Below are 25686 nucleotides of genomic sequence, written 5' to 3'. Positions count from 1 at the left end.
ATCCCTAGTATAGACATCTTATCTTATTAGGTACTTACTTTGAATATAGCTCAGACTCTTCTACAAGATCTGAGACACCTTATCTTATTAGATCAAACCCGAACGACTTAATATACAGCACATATAGAATGACATAGTACCCTCCAACCATATGAGCTGTAGGTGGAACAGTCCAATGAGACCATATTCTATGGTGTGGTGTTTTATTTTCTTATATGGTTTGTAGGGATAGCATGCTCAGAATGTCAGTACTGTTGCCACTTTTGCATGCATTTTGTTATCTAAGACTTTGCAGCGGGCTGTACCACCCTTTTGGTGGTAGGCTGTACACGTCTATTCCGCCGGACATTTGTCTGGTATCTGATAAATAATAAGAGGGCATGACTTGGTACGTGTCGGGTTGGATCTAGAAGAGCGTTTAACGAGAGGGGAGGAGTGTGTTGCTTCGAGAAACATTACCTGGCTGTCCTCCACCAAGACGGAAGTCAAGATGTCATCCGGGTCGCTGACGCGTCCGAGTGCTGGGACATTCCTTTTGTTTTTCATCACCACGAAAAAAATTGATGAGGGTTGTTAGCCCCCATCACAATCACAATGCAAAGAGAGGAAAGTGTTTGGGGAAGACTTACCGTGGATGTGCATCCAGCCGATTTGGAGCTGCAAGGCTCCGTTGATCTGGATGTCGTCTGCTCCCTCCCGCAAGCCGGTCTGGATAGCCCGGTGGAGCACCGCGCGGAATTTTGCTGTGATATTTGTGGGGCATGAAAAAAAGTGCATGGAAGTCCAGCAGAGATTACAATGCAAGTCGAAGTCCGGCCATATACAAGCATGACAATATCCAGTTTCCAGGGAGAAGTATTCATTAGTCGGTCAATATTCACAGAACTACGCCATCATGAGATAGCACACTAACTTATGGTGAATAGGTGATACCTTAGCTCGACCGCACTGTTTCGGGGAGATACATTAGCCCCCGATAAATCGTGCCGTCCACCCCTGCAATGATAAAGTGCTAAACAGTAAAGCATCAGTAGAGAGCTTCTCAATTCCACGATGCACTGGTTAGGGCTAAAACCTAGTACATGCATCAAAGCTTTAGGGTGTGTGAAATTGATAGGTTGAACGAATCTTACCCCGTTCAAACTGGACTTGATGTGGAATGCTGTCGATAAAGGCTATACGTTTATGCGAGGCTGCGCTGATGAATCAAACGCGTCATGATCCCAGCTAGCGGCATAAGCACAGGTACATCAAGCTCATGCCAACGTCTCGGTGTATTGCGACAATTGCTTTCGTCCGTTGACAGCTGACACTGGAGTAAGATATTTCCATGCGCAATGAATGGTAGGGGAGTAACCGAGGTGAATTACACGTTGCTTGGGCCCTAAGGAGGTGACCACGAACCGTCATCAGTGATAGTGTCCATCATGATAATGAGAATCCTCGCCTGATCTGGAAAGAGACTGGAAGATATTTACGATCGTGAGTCATGCGATGCGAGGGTGAAGGGAAAAATATTCCCTACAGTAACCGTGATTCGACACGTCCGAGTCATACCTTCCCGCAAGCCCCTGACTGGCTTTGGTGCTATTTGTTCACTATTGAGGGCCTCTGTAAACGAATCAGTGTTCTATGACTATAAGTTGATGTAATGAATGCTTGACTATGTCAGTCCATCGAGTCGATTGAGATGTCTGGATTTGCTCTGATATATATACCAGGCCACTTGTTCAGAAGCCGTGTGCCGCTCCATTGATTCACGGGTGACCGGTGAAAAGCTTAAGGTGATTTTGTGGTAGCATGACCCAAGCACGACGCACTCGGTTGATAATTTATCTTCTGGGTTTGAAGTGCGCAGGCCGTTGAAGGCGAGTATTCAGACTGTCATTGAAGCATGGACCCCAGGAGAATGATTGGTGTAGGGTGTGATGGATTACTTGCACCGAGTCCGAACAGGATGTTCAAGTTGCCCATATGTAGACATCGTGAACATTCTCACGGCAATTTACTGGACCTTATGGGCGCTTATGTACGAGACATGTGTAGTACACGAGCTTGTTAGAAGTTTGATTTGATAGACTCTCATATCATAGCATTGCCAGCGCCATTGAAGACGGTCAGACCCTCTGGAACTTGAAACACCCTCAGCCCTTACAGCCCTCACCAGCTACAGATTAAAGATGGGTTCAGGTCGTTTTTCTCTTATTCTCCATAACATCTACTCGACTCTTTTTCGACCACATATGCCTTATCCAAACGACATTTTTGGCATATTCCAGGAGGGCGTCATCGGGCCTATGGGACCTGAGTCATGGGAGCGGCAGCTTTGCTTAGACGATAGGTCCACAAATTGTTATATCGACCACATCGTGTTTTGTAAATGCAAAGACGACAAGAAACACGAATTCTTGTTGATTTCCGTTCGCTACCCGGACCCAAACATCACGAACAAGGCACTTGTGGTCGTCGACCGTTCACCCTCCGCTCCGTCACCCAACTCGTCTGTTCATACCCCTCTAGGCTCTGCCATTGTGTCACCGTCAGTCTCCGATACTCCTGCCCATGATCGTATTGTCATCACCAAAGAAGACGATAAAACGGAGTTGACTAAACCGTATAAACCATACAGGGAGCTCTGTACCCTTACATTCTCCGAGTCTTGTCCCTCCAATATCACCGGAAATTATTTATCGCCTTCTGTTCGGCAGCTATGCATCCTGTTGAAAGTCATCAACAAACACGCCCCGCTCTACAATCTTTATGAGCACCAGTGCTACTGGTTTGCGAATACCGTGTTTGACACGTTGAAGAAACTATTTCCAAATGCAGAGGAGAAGTGTAGTTCACACGACATGCGCGCCAACTATCACGGGTTGAAATTCGACCATCGTAACAGTATAGAGACGATAACTGAAGAATATAACAGGTCATGGCGCGAGGCGTGTGACAGGGTGAGGGAGGAACAGAGAAAACGAGAAGAAAGTCGACGTAAAGTGAGTAAACTCTCGCTGTCGTATTTTGCTATCTATTACTTAATTTGTTTAAACTCATCGACAGTTGATTCAAACTGGGAGAGACGAAGGTAATGCGGAACGAGAGCAACTCAAGGCTGAAATGGAACACCAGAAGGCTGACAGTGCCCGACGCGAGGCTGAAAGTGCCCGACGCGAGGCTGAAAGTGCCCGACGCGAGGCTGAAAAACAGGCTGAATTGGACCAACTCAAAGCGAGAATGCGTGAAGACGAAAACCGTCAGTCTGACAACGCGGCCTTCGCAGCTTGAAGAAGGGATGCCAAGTTTGTTCGTGAGTCTATTTGAGCATTACTACTTTCAAAACTAACAAGTATCTGTATCACAGTCGTAGCCAGGAAGACAGCAAAGCTGTCAAACATGTCATATTCTTCCCATTATTTATTTTCATGGAGCAGACAGAGCGGCGTCTATTACCCGCCACCCCAACATGTCTGCATATTCTAGTACACTGTTTCAGCTGTAAGTACCGTGCCAGGCCTCTAGTGTAGCTAAATCATCATGACGGTTCGAAAGCGGGTAGTTTGATGGTGCCACTTAAATTAGACTCCCATGCTGCTATGTTGTAACGATCCCCAGATAGTTGCCAAATGATTATGGAGAATGTCGCTGCGAATGATGATGAAGCCCGTTCGGCTGGCGGGCCATATTTCTCACCAAAATCACGCATCTTCCTCAGACTGGCCACATATCCAGACTTCAGCATCTTCGCCCGGACATCTTCTGCGGAATCGTCAGCCATACTCGTTTACAAGAAGAAACGAGTCGCCTACCGTACTGCGCGAGACGCGTTGAAACATCGGCAGGGTCCCCTCCCCACCAAGAATGACCAAGAAGAATACGTAGGCAATCCAACATAGCATCCATCATACCAGATCCATTCATCATACGACGGCAGTCGTCTGGAAACCCGTCAGCATAAGACCGAAAATTATCAGGGCAGTGGTGACATACCATTCTCTGCGAACGTTGTGATTGCTTTCACATACGCTAATTGTACATCTTCCTCACTATCACCCAGCCTATCTCTGAGATCGTCAAGAAAGTGAGATTCCAGCATCTTGCTTCGAAGTACCTCTGTTGAGCTGTTAGCTGTGTTTGAAAAGGCCAGCTCAAAGATGCCCACCATGTTTCGCACATTCTGCAATGACACTAACAGATGATTCTCTCGATTCCCAGTCGGTATGGTGGAACATTTTTCGGAGATAGTCCATAAAACCAGTTTTAAGCATCTCCTTTTGGCATGCATCTGACGAGTCGTTAGCGAGGGGGCTGAAAGTCATCAGAAAACGGATGGCCTACCATGTTCTGCGAATGCTGCGATTGCTTTCACAGACGCTAATCGTACATCTTCGTGACTATCACCCAGCCTATCTCTGAAATCGTCGAGAAAGCGAGATTCCAGCATCTTGCTTCGAAGTACCTCTGTTGAGCCATTAGCTGTGCCCAACAAGTCCAGCTCAAATATGCACACCATGTTTCGCACATTCAGACATGGCACTTAGAGATGAACATCTTGGTGTCCACTCGCTATGGTGGAACAATTCTTGGAGAGATTCCAGAAAGCCAATGTTAAGCATCTCCTTTTGGCACGCGTCTGACGAATCATTAGAAACGGGGCTATAAGTGATCAAGGCAGTGATGGCCTACCATGCTCTGCAAAGACCGCGATTGCCTTCACAGCCGCTCGTTGCACCCTCAAGTCATCGTCGATGAACCTATCTCCTAAATCCTCAAGGAAGCGACATTCCAGCATCTTGCTTCGAAGCCCCTCTGTTGAACTGTCAGTTCTGCTTAAACACCCTAGCTCGAAGATGCCCACCATGTTTGGCATATTCCGCAACAGCACTAATAGATGATTCTCTTGATTCCCAGTAGCGATGGTGAAACAATTCTTTCAGATCAGTGAAGAAGCCAATGCCAATCATCTTTGGTTCGTGTATGTTTTGACAAACAATCAGCAGAAAGAAAAGAAAGATGACAGGACGACAATGATTTACCGTGCTCTGCCAATAATGTGATTGTATTTCTGGACGCGAGTTGTAACTTCTTGTCCAGATCACCAAGCAAGTCTACCAGGTCTTTCTGAAAGCCCAACTCCAGCATCTTACGCCGAAATGTCTCTGCTATACAGTTAACAGTGCTACATGATAGTGACGCGAGAACATGCCCACCATATTTTGCTAACTCTAAAATAACATGACTGAGGTCTTGAGCAAGCGCTGACTCAAATATCCGCTTGCTAGGGCGGAACGACTGCAGGAAATGAGGTTGGATCATCACACTACGGAATTCCTCTGTGATGTAGTGAATTGCCTGTTGCTATGCAAGTTAAGAGGTTGGCATACCATGCTGAGCATATGCTGCGACTATACCGACAACATCCATCCCACCAGCCGAGATTAGTTGCTCAAGATGATCTAGGAATTTGAGCTTTGGCACACTTGGCCGAAGTTCTTCTACATTGCCCGTTAGCGACAATACACGCGACGTGGGTTGAACTATGCACCGTACGCCATTAGTTGCGGTAGCACCATGAGCACAGCTCGGTGTGTCCTTCGATCTTTAGGTTCTAGACCCTTGGACAGTAAATGTAAGATATCATTAGTGATTTTCAGGCGTAAGTTGTCTGTCCATTCATCAGCCTGAGCACTTCTAAATCAAAAGAAAACAATACCTCCTTTAGCTAAAGTTGGTATCGCAGTGATAGTTGCAAGTCTTAGACCCATGAAATTCGCGTCAAGATTCGTCATTTTGATAAAACACTGATCCAATTGTGGAGCGAGTTTCACCAACTCATCAGAAACTGTGATTCGTCAAGATTTGGGCACACTTGGGGTGTATCAGGACTCACAATAGTCAGAGTCAGCAAATATTACCATAAATATGTGGACAATATCATCCTTTTCGTCATCGTCCTTAATCAATTGATTCAGAGCATCGCGTGTGGCAGGCGATTGAAGGCTGAAAGTTGACTTTAGTGATACAAAGGAGACAGAAATTAGGTGTGATGTCACCCCTCTATCCATATTTGTGTCCTTCGCTTCTCAGCCAAGAGGTTCAACAGAATGAGGATAAAAGCGCTATCCACTTTCTGGAACTTGAAGACTTTCAGCAAACGACAGGGTAAGTCCTTTAACTGAGAAATCTCGTTTAATCCCACGTCTGCATAACAAATCAGTATTTAAGTACTATCACACGCTCTTCAGTGTGCACTCACCGGACGTTAGTATGACTTTCAGACGATAGAGCCACATGTCTCGATCAGCACCTGAACCCTCCAGATTTTTAATCACCTCATCGGCCATAGAATAATCATAGATGTCCCTCTCCAATATATCATCCCATTCCTTCATCCGAGACACATTTTCTCCATGAAGGCCTGCTATGCCAACAAGTTTATTTACGTCTCGTTTATCGCCGGAGTTCAAACGGGCCATCGAGTGATATTTCATGCAGAGCGCAACTGAGACATGTATCTTCTGACCAGGCTGGATCTGACGGCCAACTCCCAGATGAGGCCTTTGTCACAAATGCCAATGTCAAAGGTGTCCAACCCACGGACAAATTTGACGTACCTCCAAGTGTGATCATGATCGTCCTTGTAAGTGAGTCTCTTGATTGGGAGGTATTCCAGTATCTTCCATACTCCGCTCAACGACTCGTGTACTGTACCTAACTTTTCCCAATTCCATTCCACCAGTGAAGAGTCCAGTTTCAGCTTGAGCCCGGCTGACATCGCTTCATACGACATCCATAATGACGAGGGCGTCCGACTATCCATGCTATGATTTTCAGTGACCCCTCCTCCACTAGACATACTAATGACGTTACAGTAATTGATACGCAGGATATACTCACATATCAGAATGTGTGCCTGCAAACCAAACTTCCTTGACCTTTGGAGGTCCTTTTGGATTACGCATTATAACATTAATGACTCGAACTTTTTTGGAAATAATATTTTCTTACCACGACTCGTATCCTGCCTCTCTCCTTGAGTCTTTTCGAAATGCTGCGCAGTGAGTGATGATGATTTTGCAATCTATAATTTTACATACTTCATTTGGTTTCTCCATGACACCACCCTGCAAATATTCAGGTAGGAACTTCACACGACGCTCATCCAAGGCGAGGGCATGACGGAAGTAGCAGATATGGTCCGGATCCAGTGTACCAGGCAAATCCTTCCCTCTGATGACACCTATGGACGATACAGTATCCCTAAACGACATAGTCAGAATAGAGTCGATGTGCATGCTTCGACATCGTACCAAACGCCAACGAAGTGTACTTTCACGTCCCAGGAAAACGTCTTCTTGAATCGCTCCGCCAGACTCGGAAGTGTTTTGGGCGGTTCGGCCGTACGAGGCAGAGCTTTGGACGCTTCTGCATTTTCTAGCTTGCCATGCCGCTCAACATGCTCCTTATTATGCTTCTTGGCGTGCTCCTTTTTCTTCAAAGAAAAGCGGTGTAGGAGCTTTGCCAAAACGCCTGTCTTCTCCTTGGTCATGTCGAGGGGTTCGCCGCTTTCAGGATTCACATATAGTTCATAAGCACTACAACAGGCGGTAAACGACAAGGTCAACGGATATAGTACTTGCTCACATACAAAGGAATTTGTTCTTCGTTTCCTTTGTGGATGAGGCCAACCTATTATTCCACAAGCGATGTCATTTATCCCCTTTCCATCAGAATGTAGGAAGAAGGATCTTACCTTATGAATCATCGCTGCAAGTACACGAACTTGGTACGCCCCTCGAGAAAAACCTGTTACAAAATCAGACAGCCGCATATCTGCTTAATTTACTTATCTCACCCGCGAGATAAATGATGTCTCCTTCTTGATAATTTTCTGCAAGCCAACGGAATGCATTCAAAATAATTCTCTCGAAGTTCCTATCGCAGAGGTAAAAATTAAGGGCGCGACTATTCTGAAATGACCTACCAAGCAATGGCAAGATCAATCTTATGGTCGATGACTTGGCGCCAGTAGCCGAGCGACTTCCAGGAAGGTTGCGCATATGTTCCAATTCCACTGTTATAGTAGGTAAGTTGCCTGCATCCTTTTCCTTTCTCTACCTGACTATAGAGCTCGATGACGTTTGTGTTCTAAGGGAGAAAATGAGAAGGCGTAATGATTCACAGATAGAGATATATCTTACCCTCTCCCCGAATTGATTGGAAGTGCCATCAATACACACTACAAGGTTTCTCCCTCCACTGTTCTCGCGGTCCTGGACACAGTTGCAATGGCTATCTCGATTGATATCCAGATTTCTACACAGAATAAATTGGATGGAGATGAGGAGAATAATGGAATATAGATAGATGTAGTTTAATGCACTTAGACTTGTGAGGTTGTGACATAATGAGGATAAACAGGTGTGGAGAGTTGGATCGTACTAGGTCTCGACTTATGATAAAGGAAAAAGAAATTGGGCGTGATGCAAGGTTGAAAGTGATACTAGTGACATAAGTCTAGGCAAATATAAAAATATAAACCCGGTATACCTACACGTGTATGAGGCGAGCATCATGCTTAACGACGTCTACATAAGCTGCACAAAACGCGAATTGCATGAGGTGTTAATAGCACATACTAATACACCGACCGGTCGCATTGTGCATACTTTGGTCCTAAGTCAATCAGCGGTTGGTACCAGCACCCTTCACCTGCAGGGATGGTTAATGAGCGCTCGTTATATTGCGACATCTAGGAACCAATGAGATATCTACTTCTAAGTTACGTGTACAATTTCCCTAGGAAGCATACACACCTGTCTCTTTTTGTTGTTTAAAGGATACCAGCTGAGTTAGAAGACATTGCTTCGCCTCTGCCTGAAGGACAATGCGTGGACAGGCTTAACGATGAGAATCAGATCATCTCAGCCAGAATTCGTGAGCGTCGTTTCCACGATCAGTCACTGTTATCTGGTTTCAAAGACGGCTATATGCGGGGTGGAGGTGTCGGAAGAAGAGAAGGCTGGGTCGTAGTTTCGATGTCCGATATTGTGACAGACGTCGATTACCATACCAGGCAAGTCTAGACCCAAAAGCAGCCAGTCATTCTGCCCACTTAAAAATTTCCCACCTCAACCCATCCTCGCCATCGATCATCGAGCCGAGCCAGCCTACACTCCATGGTTCGAATTCACGACAGATCGCCATCTCCCGCCGAACCAGACTCGTTGCTCAAACGGCTCAAAACGACCCACGACGCTCCCCAAAACGACCCAACCGCCCATTTCGCTCCCAACCTGCTGAGCGCAGACACAGTCCAGACGCTACACCAATCCTACCACGCGAGCGAGCCGTACAAATATGTTGTTATCGACAAACTATTCGATGACGAGTTGCTAAGAAATGTGAAGGATGAATGTATCGAGAAACTTGCGTTTACTGAGAAGGAAACTGATATATACAAGGTAATGTAAGCACCAACTACACTTACTAATGCTAACGCGGGGCAGGTCAACCAAACTGGCGACCTTGCCTCGCTATCCTACCTCTCCCCCACCGAACTTGCCCTTTTCCAAAACCTCCTCACCCTTCGCAACGCCCTCTACTCCCCCGCATTCCGTAAATTTCTTCGTGCAGTGACAGGATGTGGTCCACTATCAGGATCAAAACAAGACATGTCTGTCAACTCATACACGACAGGCTGTCACCTTCTCAATCACGACGACGTCATTGGCACCCGTCGTGTCTCCTACATCCTCTACATGCCCCTCCCACACACTGACCAATGGAAAGCTGAGTATGGCGGCGCCCTTGAGCTGTATCCTACACGCATATCGGTGGAAGGAGCGGACCCAGAGCCGATCCCTTTCCCTTCGAAATCGATCCCTCCAGCCTGGAACCAGTTCGTCTTCTTCGAGGTCCAACCAGGCAAATCCTTCCACTCAGTTCAAGAAGTAGTCGCCACCGAACCAGGCGTGGCGCGGCTCAGCATCAGCGGGTGGTTTCACGCTGCCCAGCCAGGCGAGGACGACTACTCACCAGACCTCGACCAACCCATCGACTCGAAGAGCTCACGTGAGCAGCTCGTCAGCGGTGCCTCTACTCCTTTCACGCCCTACGAAACCATAGAGGGAGAGACAGCAGTCCCAGACTCCCTACCACTCACCGCCGAACACCTCGCCTTCCTCTCTCGCTTCCTCAGTCCCGTCTACCTACGTGCATCCACTCTTACCGCACTCGCGAAACGCTTCGTCGACGAGTCTTCTCTTGAGCTGCACCAGTTCCTCGCCGTTCCATCTACACTCGAAGATGCTCTTAGAGCAACGGACAAACGCGATGGGCTGGGATTAGGCAGGAGTGGTCAGGTACCAAGTCATGAGGCGGGTACTGGTGATAAATGGGACGTGAAAGGCCCACCCCATAAATGGCGATATTGCACACTCCGTCCCACCAGCACTTCACCGTCTCTCCCACCTCCTCTCAGTTCATCTCCCTCCCACACCACAGATCCCAATACTCTCGACCCATCCGCCTTCCTCCCCGCCCTTCAGTCCCACTTATTCCCGTCTCCCGCGTTTCGTGCGTGGCTAGCAGTTGTAACATCAATGTTCCCTCTTGCATACAGCGTGCAGGCGAGAAGGTTCAGGCCTGGCTTGGACTATACCCTAGCGACAAGCGAGGAGGACGAGGCGAGGTTAGACGTAGTTTTGGGTTTGACGCCAGACGTGACCCCGAAGAATATGAACGAGGGTGGGAAAGGAAAGGGAAAAGGGAAAGGGAAGACAAAGTCGAAAGGCAAAGGAAAGGAAGAAGAGGAGCGCGGATGGCAAACGGGCGAGTGGGGCGGATGGGAGGTAAGTCAACTTCTAGTCTCTTCCCTGTCCTCTAGTCCCACATTAAAAAAATTTCTGCCATTTTTCTATTTCTTTCCTTATAAAACGAACAAAACTGACATATATGCTACTTTAATTACTATACAGTGCTACATGGCCCCACACGACGAAGAAGATGACCCCGCCGTCTACCGTTCCAGCTCCACAAAATCAAAACCAACGTCCTCGCAAAAATCAAATGACATCAACGTCACCACTTCGTCCACCGTCCCTGGGGCAGATGCTGACGCCGACATGGACTCTCATGCAAATGGTGGCGAAGAAAACCCTGTCTCGGACGCAGAAGAAGAACGCGAAGATGACGACGACGACGACGACGCAACGCTCTTAACAGTTCAACCAGGCTTTAACCGCCTCCTCCTCGTCCTGCGCGATGCGCGAGTTATGCGGTTCGTGAAATATGTGTCAGCGGCTGCGGAGGGGTCGAGGTGGGATGTGTGTGGGGAGTTTGAGGTTGGGGTTGTCGAGGAAGAAGAAGAAGAGGAGGGCGAAGAAGAGGAGGATGACGAGGAGTAAGAGTAGTTCACGGGTGGAGAAATATGGACGGGGAGTACTAGCGGATGTAAAAAGTGTATACGCTCGCAGTATATAGCAGCGCATATATGTATATATGTAGTCCGGTCGCTATGACTCAATATTACTCAATGACCTAACAAATCTCAAGTCTACTCACTGCAAGTTTCATGCAGATGACAACACAATCACAATGTACATCGTACCTATTCAGCACACATTCCCCGAGCAAAGACGCATACACGCCACGACGCATACAATAGTAGACCGGAACTTTAAAACGTGATCTTCTGCCCAGAACTGGGTATGATGGCAGCAGATTCGCGCGGTGCCTGTGCGAGTGCGGCCCCTGGCTTGGCTCGAGAGCGCGACAGGAATCTGTCACTGCCACGACCTCGCCCCCTGCCCCGATCTCCCCCACGGCCACCACCGCGACCAAACCGTGATTGGGTCTCGCTCTCGCCCCCTTGCTCCTCCACGTGACCATCCCCATCATGATCGTCCCCTCCACCGTTTTGCTCCCACTGATTTGTACGCGTACTATCACGTGTTCCCCGCTCCCATTTCCCACCTCTTGGTTTACCCCCTCGTCCCCCGTCCCTCCCGCCTCTCGTGCCGCCTCTCCCACCCATACCTCTCTCTCCAGACCCAGCTGCACCGGCTACTCGCGGGCCCCCACCACGCCTGACAGCCTCCGCAGATGCGTATTCCACCACCAGTTCCCTTCCCTGCAGCCTGTGCACGCGTGGATTCGTGAGTGCGTCCGTGGCATGTTGGACGGACGTGAAGTCGATGAACGCGAATCTTTTGATAAGTTAAGGGATGTGGAAAATAGACAGATGGTTAGGATGGAGATGCCAGTAATGACGGTGGGACAGTGGTTATGAGGCATGAAAATTACTCACCCTTTGCACTTCCCACTGTCTTCAAACGTACCCATCCGCACTTTCCGTATCCACTTTTCCTCGCCCTCTTTTGCCTTGTCCTCCCCTTCATCCTCTCCTTTCGCTTCTTCCCTTCCCTTCCCCTTCCCTGGCTTATGCCGATGCATCTCAACCAACGCTTTCAAATCTTCGTCCGTAGTCTCAAACCCAAGGTTCCCGAAGAAAAGTGTGGGCGCTGGCGGCTGCTTTTGATTGCGTAGTGTTTTTTGAGCGAATTTTGATTGGCCGACGGCAGGTTTGGTGCTGGCGGTGGAGGGGTCACTAGGCAGGTTTGGATCGGTGGAGGGCTCGGTGGGTGTGGGTTTGGCGGCTGGCCTGCCCGTGAAGTCGTCTCCTGTGGGCATAGATGAGTAAAGGAAGATGACAGCGGGGTATGAGAGGACTTGCCGTCTTTGATGAGGAGCTTCCTCCCTTGGAAATCTCTCTCTGAAAGTGTGATAGCGATCACTTTTACATCTGGGCTTGCGAAATCGACATATGCGAATCTGGAAATGGCCAGCGAGTATAGGTAGGAAAGGTTAGTTAGCATACAAATGAATAGAACGTTCGAGTAGATTGGAAATCACGAAGATAGATGGAAAGACCACACGAAATGGATGAAAGCAGAAACGTAGAAGCTCTAGGGGTAGAAGGCAAACTCACCCCATATTATCTTCCTGAGAACCAGCCTTCATCGGCATATGCACCCTCGTAATCTCGCCCACCCCATCAAAAAAGCCCTTCAACGCATCTGGAGTCGTCTTGAATGCAAGATTGCCCACCCAAACCGAGTTTTGTCGTTTTTGCTTGGCCGTCGCCTTTGGGTCTTTGGCTTTTGATGACTTTTTCGATGATGCGGGGGCGGAGGTGCCATCCTCTAGTTTTCGTTTTTTGGAGGGAGAGGATTTGTCGAGGGCGATGCTCTTTCTTTCTTGCTTTTTCTGTCGACGTCGTTCGGCGTGGGAGAGTACGATGTCTTCGTCATCGCTTGGTGCGTCCCCTGCTACATTTTCTGAGCCTGCAGGCTCGTTTTCATCGTCCGAGTCCTCGTCGCTACCGCTGTCTGCGTCATCCTTTGCATCGCTGTCGCTATCGTCAGAGTCATCCACAACTGCGACTGGCTGTACTTTTGCATCTCTTTTTCGCTTCTTCGAAGATGGAGGGGGACTTGGAGACGTTGACGACGATGAAGACGGTGTCATTTTTTTTGGTGCTCACCGACGAATGAAATGATTATGCAAAAAAGCTGGACGATCACAGTTTCCTGATTTAGATTTAGAGTTTAAGGCGGTTACTGCAACTGGTTAATCGGCTAACACCGAGCGGTCGGCGGTGCCAAGCTAAGTTGCCTGATCATGATGCCACTCAAAACATATCCTATGGTGAATTCGGGCAGGAGTATCCACTTTCCGATATCAACCGTGGTTGTAGTTAGACTCATTATAGCAATAAAATCATCTATACCCTAAGTCTTAACAAGGTCCAGCCCATGGCTCTGCCACTGGTGCAATGTTTTTGTGATATAATAAATAATAATAATAATAATAATAATATCACTGTTAAGTGATCAAAATGTTAAGTAAAGCTGTCTGTAATGTATGTTAAGTCTTTGAATCCTATGATGCATGTTTGACTTGCAGTTCTGTCATTGAATGTCCTTATAAGCCTGCCCTAAATTTGTGCACAGTATACTGAATTCAAGCAGATAGTTCATTGAACCTTTACAAACATCAACATATATTGTGACATAAAAAGTCTATGGTATTACATTGATAAATTGTTGAGAAATAAAAAAAGAGACTACTAAAATGGTAAAGGACAAAAATATAATCTGATAACAAAAACACTTTCAGTTAAAAGGGTGAGAATTGGGGAAAAATTTACTTGCTGTTACAATTGACATACCAGCACCTACTCACGCTTCACTTTTTGTACTTTTACTTTTCATTTTTCCAAGTCACATGACCAGTCATGTGACCATTTACTTTACTTTTTATTTTCGGACTTTTCATAAGTCACATGCTAGACATTGGACTTTAAACTTAATTTACAACTGTACAGTACCTCATGTATTTTAGTATATATACAGGAGCAATACATGGGGAAGGACTCAGCAAGTCCTCCTGTTGTCTACCAACAACTAACTTGTTCCTACCAGATGGGTAACCACTCCCACCTCTTCCTCTTCTTTTGAGTATACTCTGACAAATTATGACATTTGTTTATAGTATGAGAAAACATGCATTGGCCAGGGCTTGAACCTGAGACTCCAGCTTTCATGGTCTGGTGCTTTACCAACTAAGCTACCAAGGCGTACTTGGAAAGCATACTGATTGGTTGCATGCCCAGAAGGTCCAGAATCACTGTACACGGGTGCGGATCCCATTGTGTTGTGATATACTCTTCTCTTCATCTTTATCAAAATCATGTGTGTTTCATTACAGAGTCCATTTAGGGGATCAATATTGCGGAGGAGCATAAGTGGACATCCAGCTTTAAGTTTGAGGTGCACTTCAAGAAGGCCAAATACTTGACTCTTCTCCAGGGAATTTTGTGAGGATTGCTGAATTAAGGTCACTAATGGCATCATTTTTTGCAGAGAGGATGGTGCGGTGGAGAAAATAATGGTCATCTTGGTCTCCATTTGCAATTCCAGGATAGGTAGTGTTGACTAATGAGTCTATGGTGTTTTCTGGCATAAGCATATTGACGGGAAGCTCAATAGTTCCATCTCCTACAATTCCACGACCACCACCAACATCCAGGAGCCAGCTAGCAAAGGCTTCACTTTCTGGAGTACGGTTCAGGCACATGTTCTGTGTGAGATAGCAGACATGGATATTTGTCCACAGTCGTGACTTTCTAAGAGAGGCAGAAATAATGTGTTGCCTTGACCCTCTTGGAACAACAGGTGTTGTTTGGCGGAAGTCCCCTCCAAAGACCATTATAATGCCTCCAAATGGAAGTTGATTATCCAAAATGTCCCACAATGTACAATCTAATGCTTCAATCCGATGACAGTGTTGCATTGGTGCTTCATCCCAGACTATAACTCTAGTATGTCTCAATACCTCATGGAGGTCAGAGTTTTTTGGAATCCTGCATGTGGATGTTTCATGTACAGGAATAGGGATTCCAAAGTGTGAATGAGCTGTGCAGCCACCCTCCAAGAGCAGGGATTCAATCTCAGAGGATGCTACACATAGAACAACATTATGATTATCTCTTGCTCAAGCAGCAGTGGCAATTGTATTACTGTAACAACCCAGAGTTATTTACTCTGGCGCACACAGGAACACACTATAAGGGTAGTGAATGGGGAGTGGTTACCCCTTGAGCTGCAGAGAGTTTGTTGGTTAACAACAGGAGGACTCACTGAGGAGTCTCCTCGATCTATTGGAGTTTATATACTACTACAGGGTTGTTTGTACATGTGTACTATACAGTTGATAGAGACAGTGGCTGATGATATCATGGGGCCTTGTCTGCATGGTCAGCTCCACTGTGTGAGAGAGTTGTGTCTAAAATAAGAAGAAAGGCAATGCGGCGCGAGAAAGAGGAGTTTGGACAAAAGGGAAGTGTCGCATGGCACCATGTGTGAAAGCTAAAGTACAAGGTTAAAGCGGAGAATGAAAATAAAGGAAAGGTTTGAAAATTGTGTTATCGTAACAATTACAGAGATATGTTTTTCTCTTACCTTCAGCACTGTGAATAAAGCAAGTTATTCCCCAATTATAATAGATTGACCTTATGATGGTATCAAAAGCATTCCACTGCTCTTGACTGAGCTACTCCACACTATCTTTTGAGTAATAATAATATAGTTAAGTGATTAAATTTTATTTAGTCAGAAGTCAGTGAACTTGTGCTGTTTGTCCTTATAAACATGAGAATTTTCAGTGTGGCTGCAACTTTCACTGCACCCGTTACTACTCAGTACCTGCTCTGCTGCTAACTGAAAACCATGCAAGTGAAACTAAGCAAAAAAATGTGCTCCCACGTGTGCCGCACGCAACTTTTGAGACCACTGTCCCTGTAACAACTAAGAGTTAGTCACTCTGGCGCACAACTAGAACCAACTGTAAAGGTAATGATGAGGGAGTGGTTACCCCTTAGGTAGGACCAAGTTAGTTGTGGGTAAACAACAGAAGGACTCGCTGAGGAGTCTCCTGGATCTATTGAGGTATATATACTAATACAGAGTGTTTGTACTTATGTACTGTACAGTTATTAAAAGCAGTGGCTGATGATGTCAGAGGGTGCAGCCCGTGTGACCAGCTCCACTGTGTGAGAGACTTGTATCTAAAATAGAAGGAAGGGCAGCGCCGCACAAGAAAGGGGAGTTTGAATAAAAGGGAAAGTGCCACATGGCACGGAGTGTGAAAACTACAGTAAAAGGTTAAAGAGGAGAATAAAAATTAAAGGTCCAAAAATGTGTTATCGTAACACTACCCCCCTCTAAGGCTCGACTTTCAGGCGGGACCAAATACCGGAGGTAGTGGTAAAACTTTCGGGCATAGGTTGAAAAAGGGAATTAAAAAGTTTAGAATCCATGGCTCTAAGCTTTCTAGGAGCTGAGGGATTCTTAGAATAAAATTTGTGAACAGCATTGCGGGAATTTTCCAGATGGGCTTCTGGTTCCCACATTCTGTCCTTGTCTCCATAGCCCTTCCATAGGACTAAGAATTCTAATTGTCCACGCTTCAAGCGTGCGTCCACCACTTGTTCGACTTCGAACTCTTCTTCACCTTGCTGGGTGACTACGACCGGTCTGGGCCGGTCTACGCGCTGTCATGCACCAAAGTTGATTGGTAGCATGGACAGGTGTCAATAATGAAGTGAATATTCAAAAGACTCGCCTTTGCGCCACACAGGCACAGTGCCACGTGGAATATTAATTAATATTGCCCTTTTCGAGCTTGTGGCTGATCAGCACCACCTCTATTAGGCAATCCAGTCACGCTCACCTTTGCTTTTCCATCCGGTACTTTCCGTATTTCGGCATTTGGGCAAATTTTCGCATCGCCACTGGCTACACATTGCATTGTGCCCTCGCTTTTGTCGTTTCCCTTACTCCCCTTCCTTTGCCTAGCCCCACCATGGGCCCCTTCCTCTCCTTTTTATTCTCACCTGACGGTCGTTTCTGGATCCCCATTCTAATCCACTTTTCCGTCACCTCCACCCTCCTCCTCCTCATTTTATTTGCACCCCCACCATTTCTGATGTCACCACTTCCTATCCGCTTCCGTCGCCGATCCGTTGACTACCACGTGCCACTGCTGATATCAGCAAAGCCCCAGCAGCCGGTTCAAATAGGGCAACAGGTCCATCTTTATGACATCGATCTACCATCATATACTATCAAAACATCGGTCGCTCGTCTTGCCTGGTTGGAGCGTGGGTGGGTAATTTTTGAGCTGGAGAAGGTTCATCCCTTGCGTTGCCCATGTTCATCGCTGTCCCATTCACTTGGGTACACTTATCTTTTGTCCATCGTCTTCGCTACAGCTACACCTACCACACGCTGCCCGAGACTCACTTGTTCCAAATTGGAACTACTCCTCTCCCTCCCTCGTTTGATCAGGTGGTCCAACACAACCAGTCCATTGGTAAGGCCATGGAACTGTCGGATTTGGACTAGGTGGTGGACCGGTGGCTCCAGTTTCTTTTTCTTCAGCAGAACATTCATTTACAGTGCAATTATTTTTGATTTTTGAATCATTTTTATGGACACATATTTTTTTAGAATGTCTGACTGACAATAAAGGAACTGTGTTGATACTGATAGTGTTTTGCCTTGCCCTTTTTTTACTGCATCTTCCCATGACATCATGATTTTCCTGCTCTCTTTTTGCTATTGGACTTTACTTTATGGCTGTACAAACCTGTGACATTACTCACAGCATTCATCGTTCTATCTCTTTCTTTTCCTTTTTTTGACAATCTTATCCTGTACTACCTACGCAGGATTCATCAGCATACATTCCTTCCTTCATGTTCTTTCTCATTCTTTTTGCACAGCTATACTGTGCATAGCCTACTTTTCTTTTACTATATAAACCCCTGTATTTTACCTTGTAAAAAGAAGAACAAGAACTCCAATCCAGACTTCTTCTCTACTCTCAAGTTCACTACTCTGCTACTTGTGATCCAGTGTGGTCACAACACTTCCCACTTCTACCACTGTCAACTGCTGTCATCGTCACTTCCCACTTTTGAAGTCATTGTCATCCCTTTCAATTAGAGTCCTTCTGAGCACTACAGTCTGTGCGTCAGGAGCCTGCTATCACTGGGAACCTCGTCATATTGTCATTCTCAAACCTACCTTGTGCTACGATTAGCAAGGTAGTGCTCATCTATACTCGTCACCAAGCCCCTATCTTCTATCAATTCAACTATCCCTCCTCCTCAAAACCCACACTCATACATCTCTGGGTTTTACTTTGAAGGATCCTTATATGTACCACCCCACAAACAACCAGACCACTCCACTGTTCTAGGAGGCAAAGCCCATAAACAAGTTCTGTGGAATCTGGGAGGATTGTGTGTTAGTTTGTTTTTGTGTGTGGTTTTCTAACAGCAGTTCTCATCATCGACAACGGTTCCGAGGTTTCCGTTTCAAATAAGAATTATTTCCTGCGTTGCTTTTGCACACCAGGGCTCATAACCTAATAAATCTATGTGAAACTCAGCCGCTGCCCAAAAGGCTATAGAAACGACTTTATTATTTACCTATGTGAAACTACAATTGATGTTAGTTTAAGGTGATCTCTAATAAATGTAATGTAACATACCTCAGCCGCTGTCCAAGAGGCTATAGAAACGACTGAGGTATTTCTATACTAAGCCCCCTACTACTTATAGTCGGAGGTGCTACTTGCTACAGTATAATGACTCCTAGGAGTACAATTGTGCTCCTAGGAGAACAATGGTGACTCCATGGAGTGGTGGCTATGCTCCATGGAGAACAATGGCTGCTTCGGCAGAGACCGGGTTTATCTGGTTTTGTCAACAATTTGAGCGTGTCCATCATGGCGGGGTGGTCCTTCTCGCTATGACTGTGTGTTTGTTGAACGTGACCCCACTGCTCTTGCAATGCGAGGACTTGATGTTGTTTGAGTTCACCTCTTTTTTTTTGTATATGATGGGATATTTTATCCATGCGCACTGATTCAGTGGTTCTCACACATTGCTGATCACCCAGATGAACTGACTGGCTTATGGATGGTTCAACAAGATGTCAATGAAGAAGGCTATCCAGCCGTCAAATTTATACATGTTGATTGCATTTTGCGGGCTGCTCATTTACTCCCAATTTATGGTGATTGTTTCATGCCCAGAGAACTTTCCTTTTCCAATTCCCTTGATGCTTTCCATGCCTACTATGTCAATAAATTTATTGATCACCATGCTTTCGGAATAGCTTCCTGATCTCTTATTTTTGCCTTGTAAATTTTATTACACTTAGTTTTTGTCTTAGCGGGCACTTGGTTTTACTTTTGTTGTAATCAAATATGTTGATTTCTCTTATGAAACTTGATACTTTTCTGGGTACCTTAGTAGACCTTGAAGTCAAGCAAGTTTGATCTTAGGTTGACTTTGTCACCTTTGTCAGCTTGATCTAGCTTAAAAGTAACATTAAGCTGTCTAATACAACCAAAGTAACTTTGACTTTTACTGATGTGTCAGGTTTTCTTCGATTGACACCGAAGGCAAATATTTTCTATTCCTATAAAATCATAGTCATGCGGGTATTTGTTCATTGTTTGGTGAAAGCTGGAAACTATGCTCGAGCCTTGAAGAGCTTGGCAGTACAGAATAAACAATAATAAACCTAAGTGAAACTCAGCCGCTGCCCGATAGGCTATAGAAACGACTGAGGTATTCCTATACTAAACCCCCTACTACTTATAGTCGGAGGTGCTACTCGCTACAGTATAATGACTCCTAGGAGAACAATAGTTACTCCATGGAGTGGTGGCTATGCTCCATGGAGAACAATTGCTGCTTCGGCAGAGACCGGGTTTATCTGGTTTTGTCAAATAATACTTGGAATGGTAACTGCTGACAAAGTTTTGTAGCTTTATAAAGGCTTCCCAAGCATAGAAACTTTGTGATAAATGATATGTATGTTATCCCATTGTAATCCACGTTTCAGCTATCGTACAAATATAAAGCTAATTAATCCACTTACAGGATGTTTACCGATAGTGAATGTATGACAATATTGTCATGTCTTTCAAACAACCAGCCATCAAGAAAGCGATTCCAAAGGTGTGAATACTTGTCCAAACCTGATTAGGCTTTGTCGAAGTATGTCAATATGATGACTTATAGTGCCATAGCGAACATATTTTTCTATATTACAATACTTTCACTAGGTGATACGCAAAGCTAAATCTACATAATTCAAGGTAAGATTGTTTATGACGGATACTACAAGATAGGATTTACGAAGTCTTTTAAAAAACCAGTAACCAGAAGGTGGTGCTGAAAGCGTAGATATTTGCCTGAGCTTGATAAAGTATTGTCACAGTTCGTATTGCTGATGCGGACCACCATCAGAGCATATGGTGAAATTGCGCGTTTCCAAGCTGAAAATGAGAAACGCATAGATATTGAGAATCGGTAAGGCATAAACTTTGTTGTTACTGCTTTAGGTATGCCCTTCTGATACAATACACGGTTTAAAGTGCATATTGGCTTACAGTAACAAACCAGGCGAGTGTGATTACGTTCAAAAAGTGAACTAACTGCTAACACATTTTTTCAGAGATGGTTTGGCATGCGTCTCGATTTCCTCGGTATAATCCTCACTTTCATCGTCGCCTTAATTGCTGTGACTACGCAGTTCAGCATTTCTCCCGCCCAGACTGGCGTGATATTATCTTTCGTTCTGTCAGTTAATCAAGTGCGTATAGTTTTTAGTTATTCATTTAATATGTTCACTCTGAACTCTCTTAGATGTTTAGTGTCACTTGACCGCGAATGTAGAGAACAACATGAACACGGTGGAGCGTATCGTATACTATGCTAACCAAGAAGAGCAGGAGTCTCCCCATCAGCTCGATGATGGTGTACTGCCTGCTTCATGGCCTTCGGAAGGCCAAGTGGAATTGAAGGATGTGGTTTTGAAGTACCGTCCTGAACTTCCTCCTGTTCTAAAGGGTCTGTCAATCTCGATAAAACCTAGAGAGAAGGTAGGGATTGTTGGCCGGTATGATGTTCTCTATCCATTGCACCATTTATCTAATCTTGTTTTAGCACTGGTGCTGGAAAATCGTCAATCATGACAGCCCTTTTCCGTATTGTGGAATTAATATCTGGTTCTATAGCAATTGACGGTGTTGATATATCCACTGTGGGTCTGACAAAATTGAGGAGTGGGCTTTCTATCATTCCTCAGGAAGCTGTGAGTTTGTTTTACAATTTGACGCCTGTTGTATATTGACTGATGAGCTGTATCCCCTGTAGTTCTTATGTGAGATCTATTTGGTTCCGTTTTCTAGTGATCTCATTATTTATTTAGTTTCTGGTACATTGGGGTCGAACTTAGACCCTTTTGAGTTGTACGATGACGCCCAGCTCTGGGATGCATTGAAGCGATCACATCTCGTCGAACAGTCGAAGGAATCACAGTCTGAAAATGTACACGACGAAAAGACTCCAGAAGCTCGATTCACTCTAGACAGCCACATAGACGAGGACGGTAGCAATCTTTCGGCCGGAGAGGTGATCTCTATCTAGTTTGGATGGCCAGGATCGATACTGAACCTGTAACTCTGTCTCGCAGCGATCCTTAGTGTCATTAGCACAGGCTTTAGTCAACGATACGAAAGTGCTCATTCTAGACGAAGCAACGGGTATGCTCTCCCAATATTTGATGTCTTCCGTTTGTTTAACTATTCACCAGCATCCGTTGATTATAAAACTGATACATACGAGCAATACACAAGATTGTCCTGTCCTTGAATTCTGTTCCTACAGTGTCTTCACTTGGCCGTTGTTGGGCTTTACAACTTATGTTTTTTTTCGTCAGATCGTCTACGTACTATCATCTCGTACGACAGAATCTGCGTGCTCGATGGCGGCCGCGTCGTTGTAAATATTCGTTACTTATTCCTCATCACTGCTGTACTGAATGATTGTTCTAGGAATTCGACACGCCTAGTACACTCTATTCTACGCCCAACAGCATTTTCAGAGAAATGTGCGATCATTCATCCATCTCTTTGGAGGATATTCTTTCCGAGTCTAAAAAGAAGGAAACAGAGTGAACAGTCCTAGGAGCCTATTGAAGAAGAATACTTATAAGATATTGCCCCATAGAGACCATGTTTTGAATCAAAAGATCACCTCTCACTTCTTTGTTTCTTGTCATAAAACAGATGAACGTTGGTAGATACAGGAAGAGTCCGTGGAAACTCATGCATGCAAGTATCGAAGTTCTCTGCCAAGACTGTGCTCCCGCCCCGGGCCTTAGACCTTAGGCTTCGTAGCTTTCTGGAGCTACATATCCATAAGCCAGCATTACCACCTGGCCCTCCTCTTTCAAGGTCAGATTTGGAAAAAGCCTGGGCAGACCGTGCCGACATTTAGACCGTCTGACGCGGATCCTTGGCCTTGCGATAGTTGTCCGCTTTTCTGGTCGATGTCATCATCCAAACGTGATTTCGCTGTCGTCGTCACAGCTGGTATCGTGCAAAACATCGCTTTGGTCATTATCAGCTTCGATATGATTGTTTGTCCGTCGGTAGATGGGTATGACCTTGAAAACGCCAATAACGGTACAAGGCATTGCAAACGATGTGAATAGTGGTCTTCGTGAAGAGCAGGAGAAAACGAGGCAAGCGCGATCATAATTTCCTGATTTGGATATAGAGTTTGAGACGAAAACTTAGAAACTGCGCGGCTTTCGTCCATTTCTTTAAATTCTTTATTTAGAAGAAACCACGAGAGAAATCACCGTCAGTTACTGTACTTATGTATTCAACGGCTTCCAGGGGTTAACATTTCTATCATACTTTATTCTTCTTTTCGTGCTTTTCAGTTGAATTTGGAGAGGAAGGCATCGAGCACAATTGATTATTGACCCTTAAACTGAACACAGGTTCTGGGCGTCTGCCAATGAATGAATGGGTATGCCTTTGACCTACAAAGACGATATCCCTTTTCGGTCTGTCTACTGGCTGGTTGGTTTAAAGGCTCACAAGTAGCGCTCACGCACTACTAACGTCTACACTCCCAACTCCCATGAGCGTCAGTGGCACCGCCAACCTCCCCAAAGACCGCGAGCAGTGCCGCCTCTATATCCAAGGCAAATGTCGTTCTGGAGCAAACTGCAAGCGTAGTCATGAGCTGTCTCAGGTGATTGTCCAACGTTCATTGTCAGGAAATGCCACATTCTGATACGTTGGATTTTAGCGTGTTCCATCATCCACGCCTTCCACTGGTACCAGTGCTGCCAAATCTGGGGCAAATGCTTCACGCAATCACAGACGCCAACGACAGAACGCGCATACACCGGCAGTCTCACAGCCAGAGCGTGCTGACGGGTCGCAACCACCAGCACTTCCTCCACCGCCTGTAGCCACCCTAGTCGAACCCATCCCAGAAGGCACACCCAATGTAGACCTACGTCCTCAGGTAAGTCTCCCATCAGTCAGTGGAATGTCACACGTTAGAATATCTGGGTCTCAGAATACTTCGTCCATTCCCACTCCAAAGCCTGGCGCAGATGCACAGCGCAATCGACCTCCTCGTCAACGCCACAATCAGCGCTCAGGCAAACAGAAACAAGAGCAACTTGTTGACCCTCCACAGTTGCAGAACGCCGAGCTGCCGCCCGCACCTCCCTCTGCGCCTCCTCTGCCACAGATAGCCGCCCCAGTCATTTCTATTCCAGGAAACAAGTCGAGTTCAGATCGCACACCTCACAAACGCAAAAGCGCCTGTCGAGCGTGGAAGGCTGGTGCGTGCCCAAGGGGCTCTAATTGTCCGTATCGCCATGATGTTCAAATTGAGGTATGCCATTGACCCCTTCACGATGTACTTGAACTGTCTAACCCCTTTCTAGGTTGGAGGAAATTTGGCGACAGGCGACAAAGCTGCAAGAGAGCAGTCAGCCGAAGAGGCAGCCCGCCAAGCTAGTTTAATTGAGCAATTGGCACGTGGAGAGCATGAAGCCCGCCAGGCTCGCACGAAGGAGGAACAGGAAGCGTGTGAGGCGCATCAAGCTAGGATAACGAGGGAGCAGGAAGCACGTGAAGCTCAACAAGCCAGGATAAAGAGGGAGCAGGAAGTACGTGAAGTTCAACAAGCTAGGGTAAAGAAGGAGCAGGAAGTGCATAAAGCTCAACAATCTAGGTTAAACGAGCAGAAGATGCGTGAAGAGCAAGCTCGTCAGGCTCGTATAAAGGAAGAAGAGGCCGAGCTTGAGGCGCATGAAGCGTACCAAGCTGTGTTAAGGGAGCAGGAGGCTGTACTCCGGGATAGGGAGGCTGTACTCCAGGATAGGATAAGGGAATATGAGGAGGCGCGTCAAGCTAGGATAAAGGAACAAGAAGAAGAGGAACATCAAGCTATGTTGAGGGAGCAAGAGGCCGAGCTTGAGGCGCATGAAGCGTACCAAGCTGTGTTAAGGAAGCAGGAGGCTGTACTCCGGGATAGGGAGGCTGTACTCCAGGATAGGATAAGGGAATATGAGGAGGCGCGTCAAGCTAGGATAAAGGAACAAGAAGAAGAGGAACATCAAGCTATGTTGAGGGAGCAAGAGGCCGCACGTCAGGCCAGGATAAAGGAGCAAGAAGAACAGGAACGTCAAGCTAGGTTGAGGGAGCAAGAGGCTGCACGACAGGCCAAGATAAAGGAGCAAGAAGAAGAGGAACGTCAGGCTAGGTTGAGGGAGCAAGAGGCTGCACGACAGGCAAGGATGAAGAAGCAAGAAGAAGCACGCCAAGCAAGGCTAAGGGAGCAAAAGGCTGCTCGTCAGGCTAAGATAAAGGCGCAAGAAGAAGCGCGTCAAGCAAGGCTAAGGGAACAAGAAGCAGCCCGCCAGGCAAGGATAAAGGAACAAGAAGCTGCTCGCGAAGCACAGCGCCAGGCACATGTAGCCCAGCTCGCAAAAGAAGATGCAGCAAAGGTCATCCAACGCATCGTCCTTGGGTCTATCATCACATTCAGAGCAGGACTCAGTATCTCGAATCTCATCACCGGTTTTGAATCATGCACAGTACGTGTCAAAAACCTCCCACTCGATGCGAGCGAGGAGGAAGTGTGTGCGATTTTCACGCAGCAGGGTATAGATGCAGGGAGTTTTCAGATTGCTGGCATGAAAAGGGTGCCTGGAGAGAAGCAGGAAGCGG

At 46.2% G+C, this 25686-nt stretch overlaps 8 protein-coding genes across 8 annotated transcripts; 4 read left to right on the top strand and 4 right to left on the bottom strand.

The window, feature by feature from the left end:
* Positions 1-139: 139 nt before the first annotated feature.
* On the bottom strand, positions 140-1370 carry SERLADRAFT_462590 (uncharacterized protein; the record flags this gene model as incomplete). The annotated part of the gene is made up of 4 exons (XM_007316122.1): positions 140-406; positions 630-743; positions 914-1075; positions 1135-1370. The coding sequence occupies 3 exons, from the start codon at positions 1026-1028 to the stop codon at positions 282-284; spliced, it is 354 nt and encodes a 117-aa protein (XP_007316184.1).
* Positions 1371-2243: 873 nt separating this feature from the next.
* SERLADRAFT_406958 (uncharacterized protein) lies at positions 2244-2955 on the top strand (the record flags this gene model as incomplete). The annotated part of the gene is made up of 2 exons (XM_007316121.1): positions 2244-2889; positions 2927-2955. The coding sequence occupies 2 exons, from the start codon at positions 2244-2246 to the stop codon at positions 2953-2955; spliced, it is 675 nt and encodes a 224-aa protein (XP_007316183.1).
* Positions 2927-3652, top strand: SERLADRAFT_414242 (uncharacterized protein; the record flags this gene model as incomplete). The annotated part of the gene is made up of 3 exons (XM_007316120.1): positions 2927-2993; positions 3058-3300; positions 3359-3652. 2 exons carry the CDS (start codon positions 3086-3088, stop codon positions 3519-3521), a joined length of 378 nt encoding a protein of 125 aa, XP_007316182.1.
* Positions 3653-9173: 5521 nt separating this feature from the next.
* SERLADRAFT_360534 (uncharacterized protein) lies at positions 9174-11540 on the top strand (the record flags this gene model as incomplete). The annotated part of the gene is made up of 3 exons (XM_007316119.1): positions 9174-9458; positions 9504-10847; positions 10974-11540. 3 exons carry the CDS (start codon positions 9174-9176, stop codon positions 11400-11402), a joined length of 2058 nt encoding a protein of 685 aa, XP_007316181.1.
* Positions 11541-20554: 9014 nt separating this feature from the next.
* On the top strand, positions 20555-22707 carry SERLADRAFT_414238 (uncharacterized protein; the record flags this gene model as incomplete). The annotated part of the gene is made up of 10 exons (XM_007316118.1): positions 20555-20596; positions 20859-20950; positions 21033-21066; positions 21096-21233; positions 21295-21539; positions 21587-21734; positions 21845-22054; positions 22116-22185; positions 22362-22423; positions 22477-22707. 10 exons carry the CDS (start codon positions 20555-20557, stop codon positions 22597-22599), a joined length of 1164 nt encoding a protein of 387 aa, XP_007316180.1.
* Positions 22708-22879: 172 nt separating this feature from the next.
* SERLADRAFT_435857 (uncharacterized protein) lies at positions 22880-23245 on the bottom strand (the record flags this gene model as incomplete). The annotated part of the gene is made up of 1 exon (XM_007316117.1): positions 22880-23245. The coding sequence occupies one exon, from the start codon at positions 23243-23245 to the stop codon at positions 22880-22882; it is 366 nt and encodes a 121-aa protein (XP_007316179.1).
* Positions 23246-23653: 408 nt separating this feature from the next.
* SERLADRAFT_462579 (uncharacterized protein) lies at positions 23654-24190 on the bottom strand (the record flags this gene model as incomplete). The annotated part of the gene is made up of 2 exons (XM_007316116.1): positions 23654-23717; positions 23738-24190. The coding sequence occupies 2 exons, from the start codon at positions 23979-23981 to the stop codon at positions 23686-23688; spliced, it is 276 nt and encodes a 91-aa protein (XP_007316178.1).
* A 76-nt stretch (positions 24191-24266) lies between these two features.
* On the bottom strand, positions 24267-24708 carry SERLADRAFT_462577 (uncharacterized protein; the record flags this gene model as incomplete). Its single annotated transcript, XM_007316115.1, has 1 exon — positions 24267-24708. The coding sequence occupies one exon, from the start codon at positions 24669-24671 to the stop codon at positions 24474-24476; it is 198 nt and encodes a 65-aa protein (XP_007316177.1).
* Positions 24709-25686: the final 978 nt, after the last annotated feature.

Source organism: Serpula lacrymans, assembly GCF_000218685.1.
Source record: "Serpula lacrymans var. lacrymans S7.9 unplaced genomic scaffold SERLAscaffold_4, whole genome shotgun sequence".
Classification (NCBI taxonomy): Eukaryota; Fungi; Basidiomycota; class Agaricomycetes; order Boletales; family Serpulaceae; genus Serpula; species Serpula lacrymans.
This window is presented reverse-complemented; position numbering and strand designations above follow the sequence as displayed.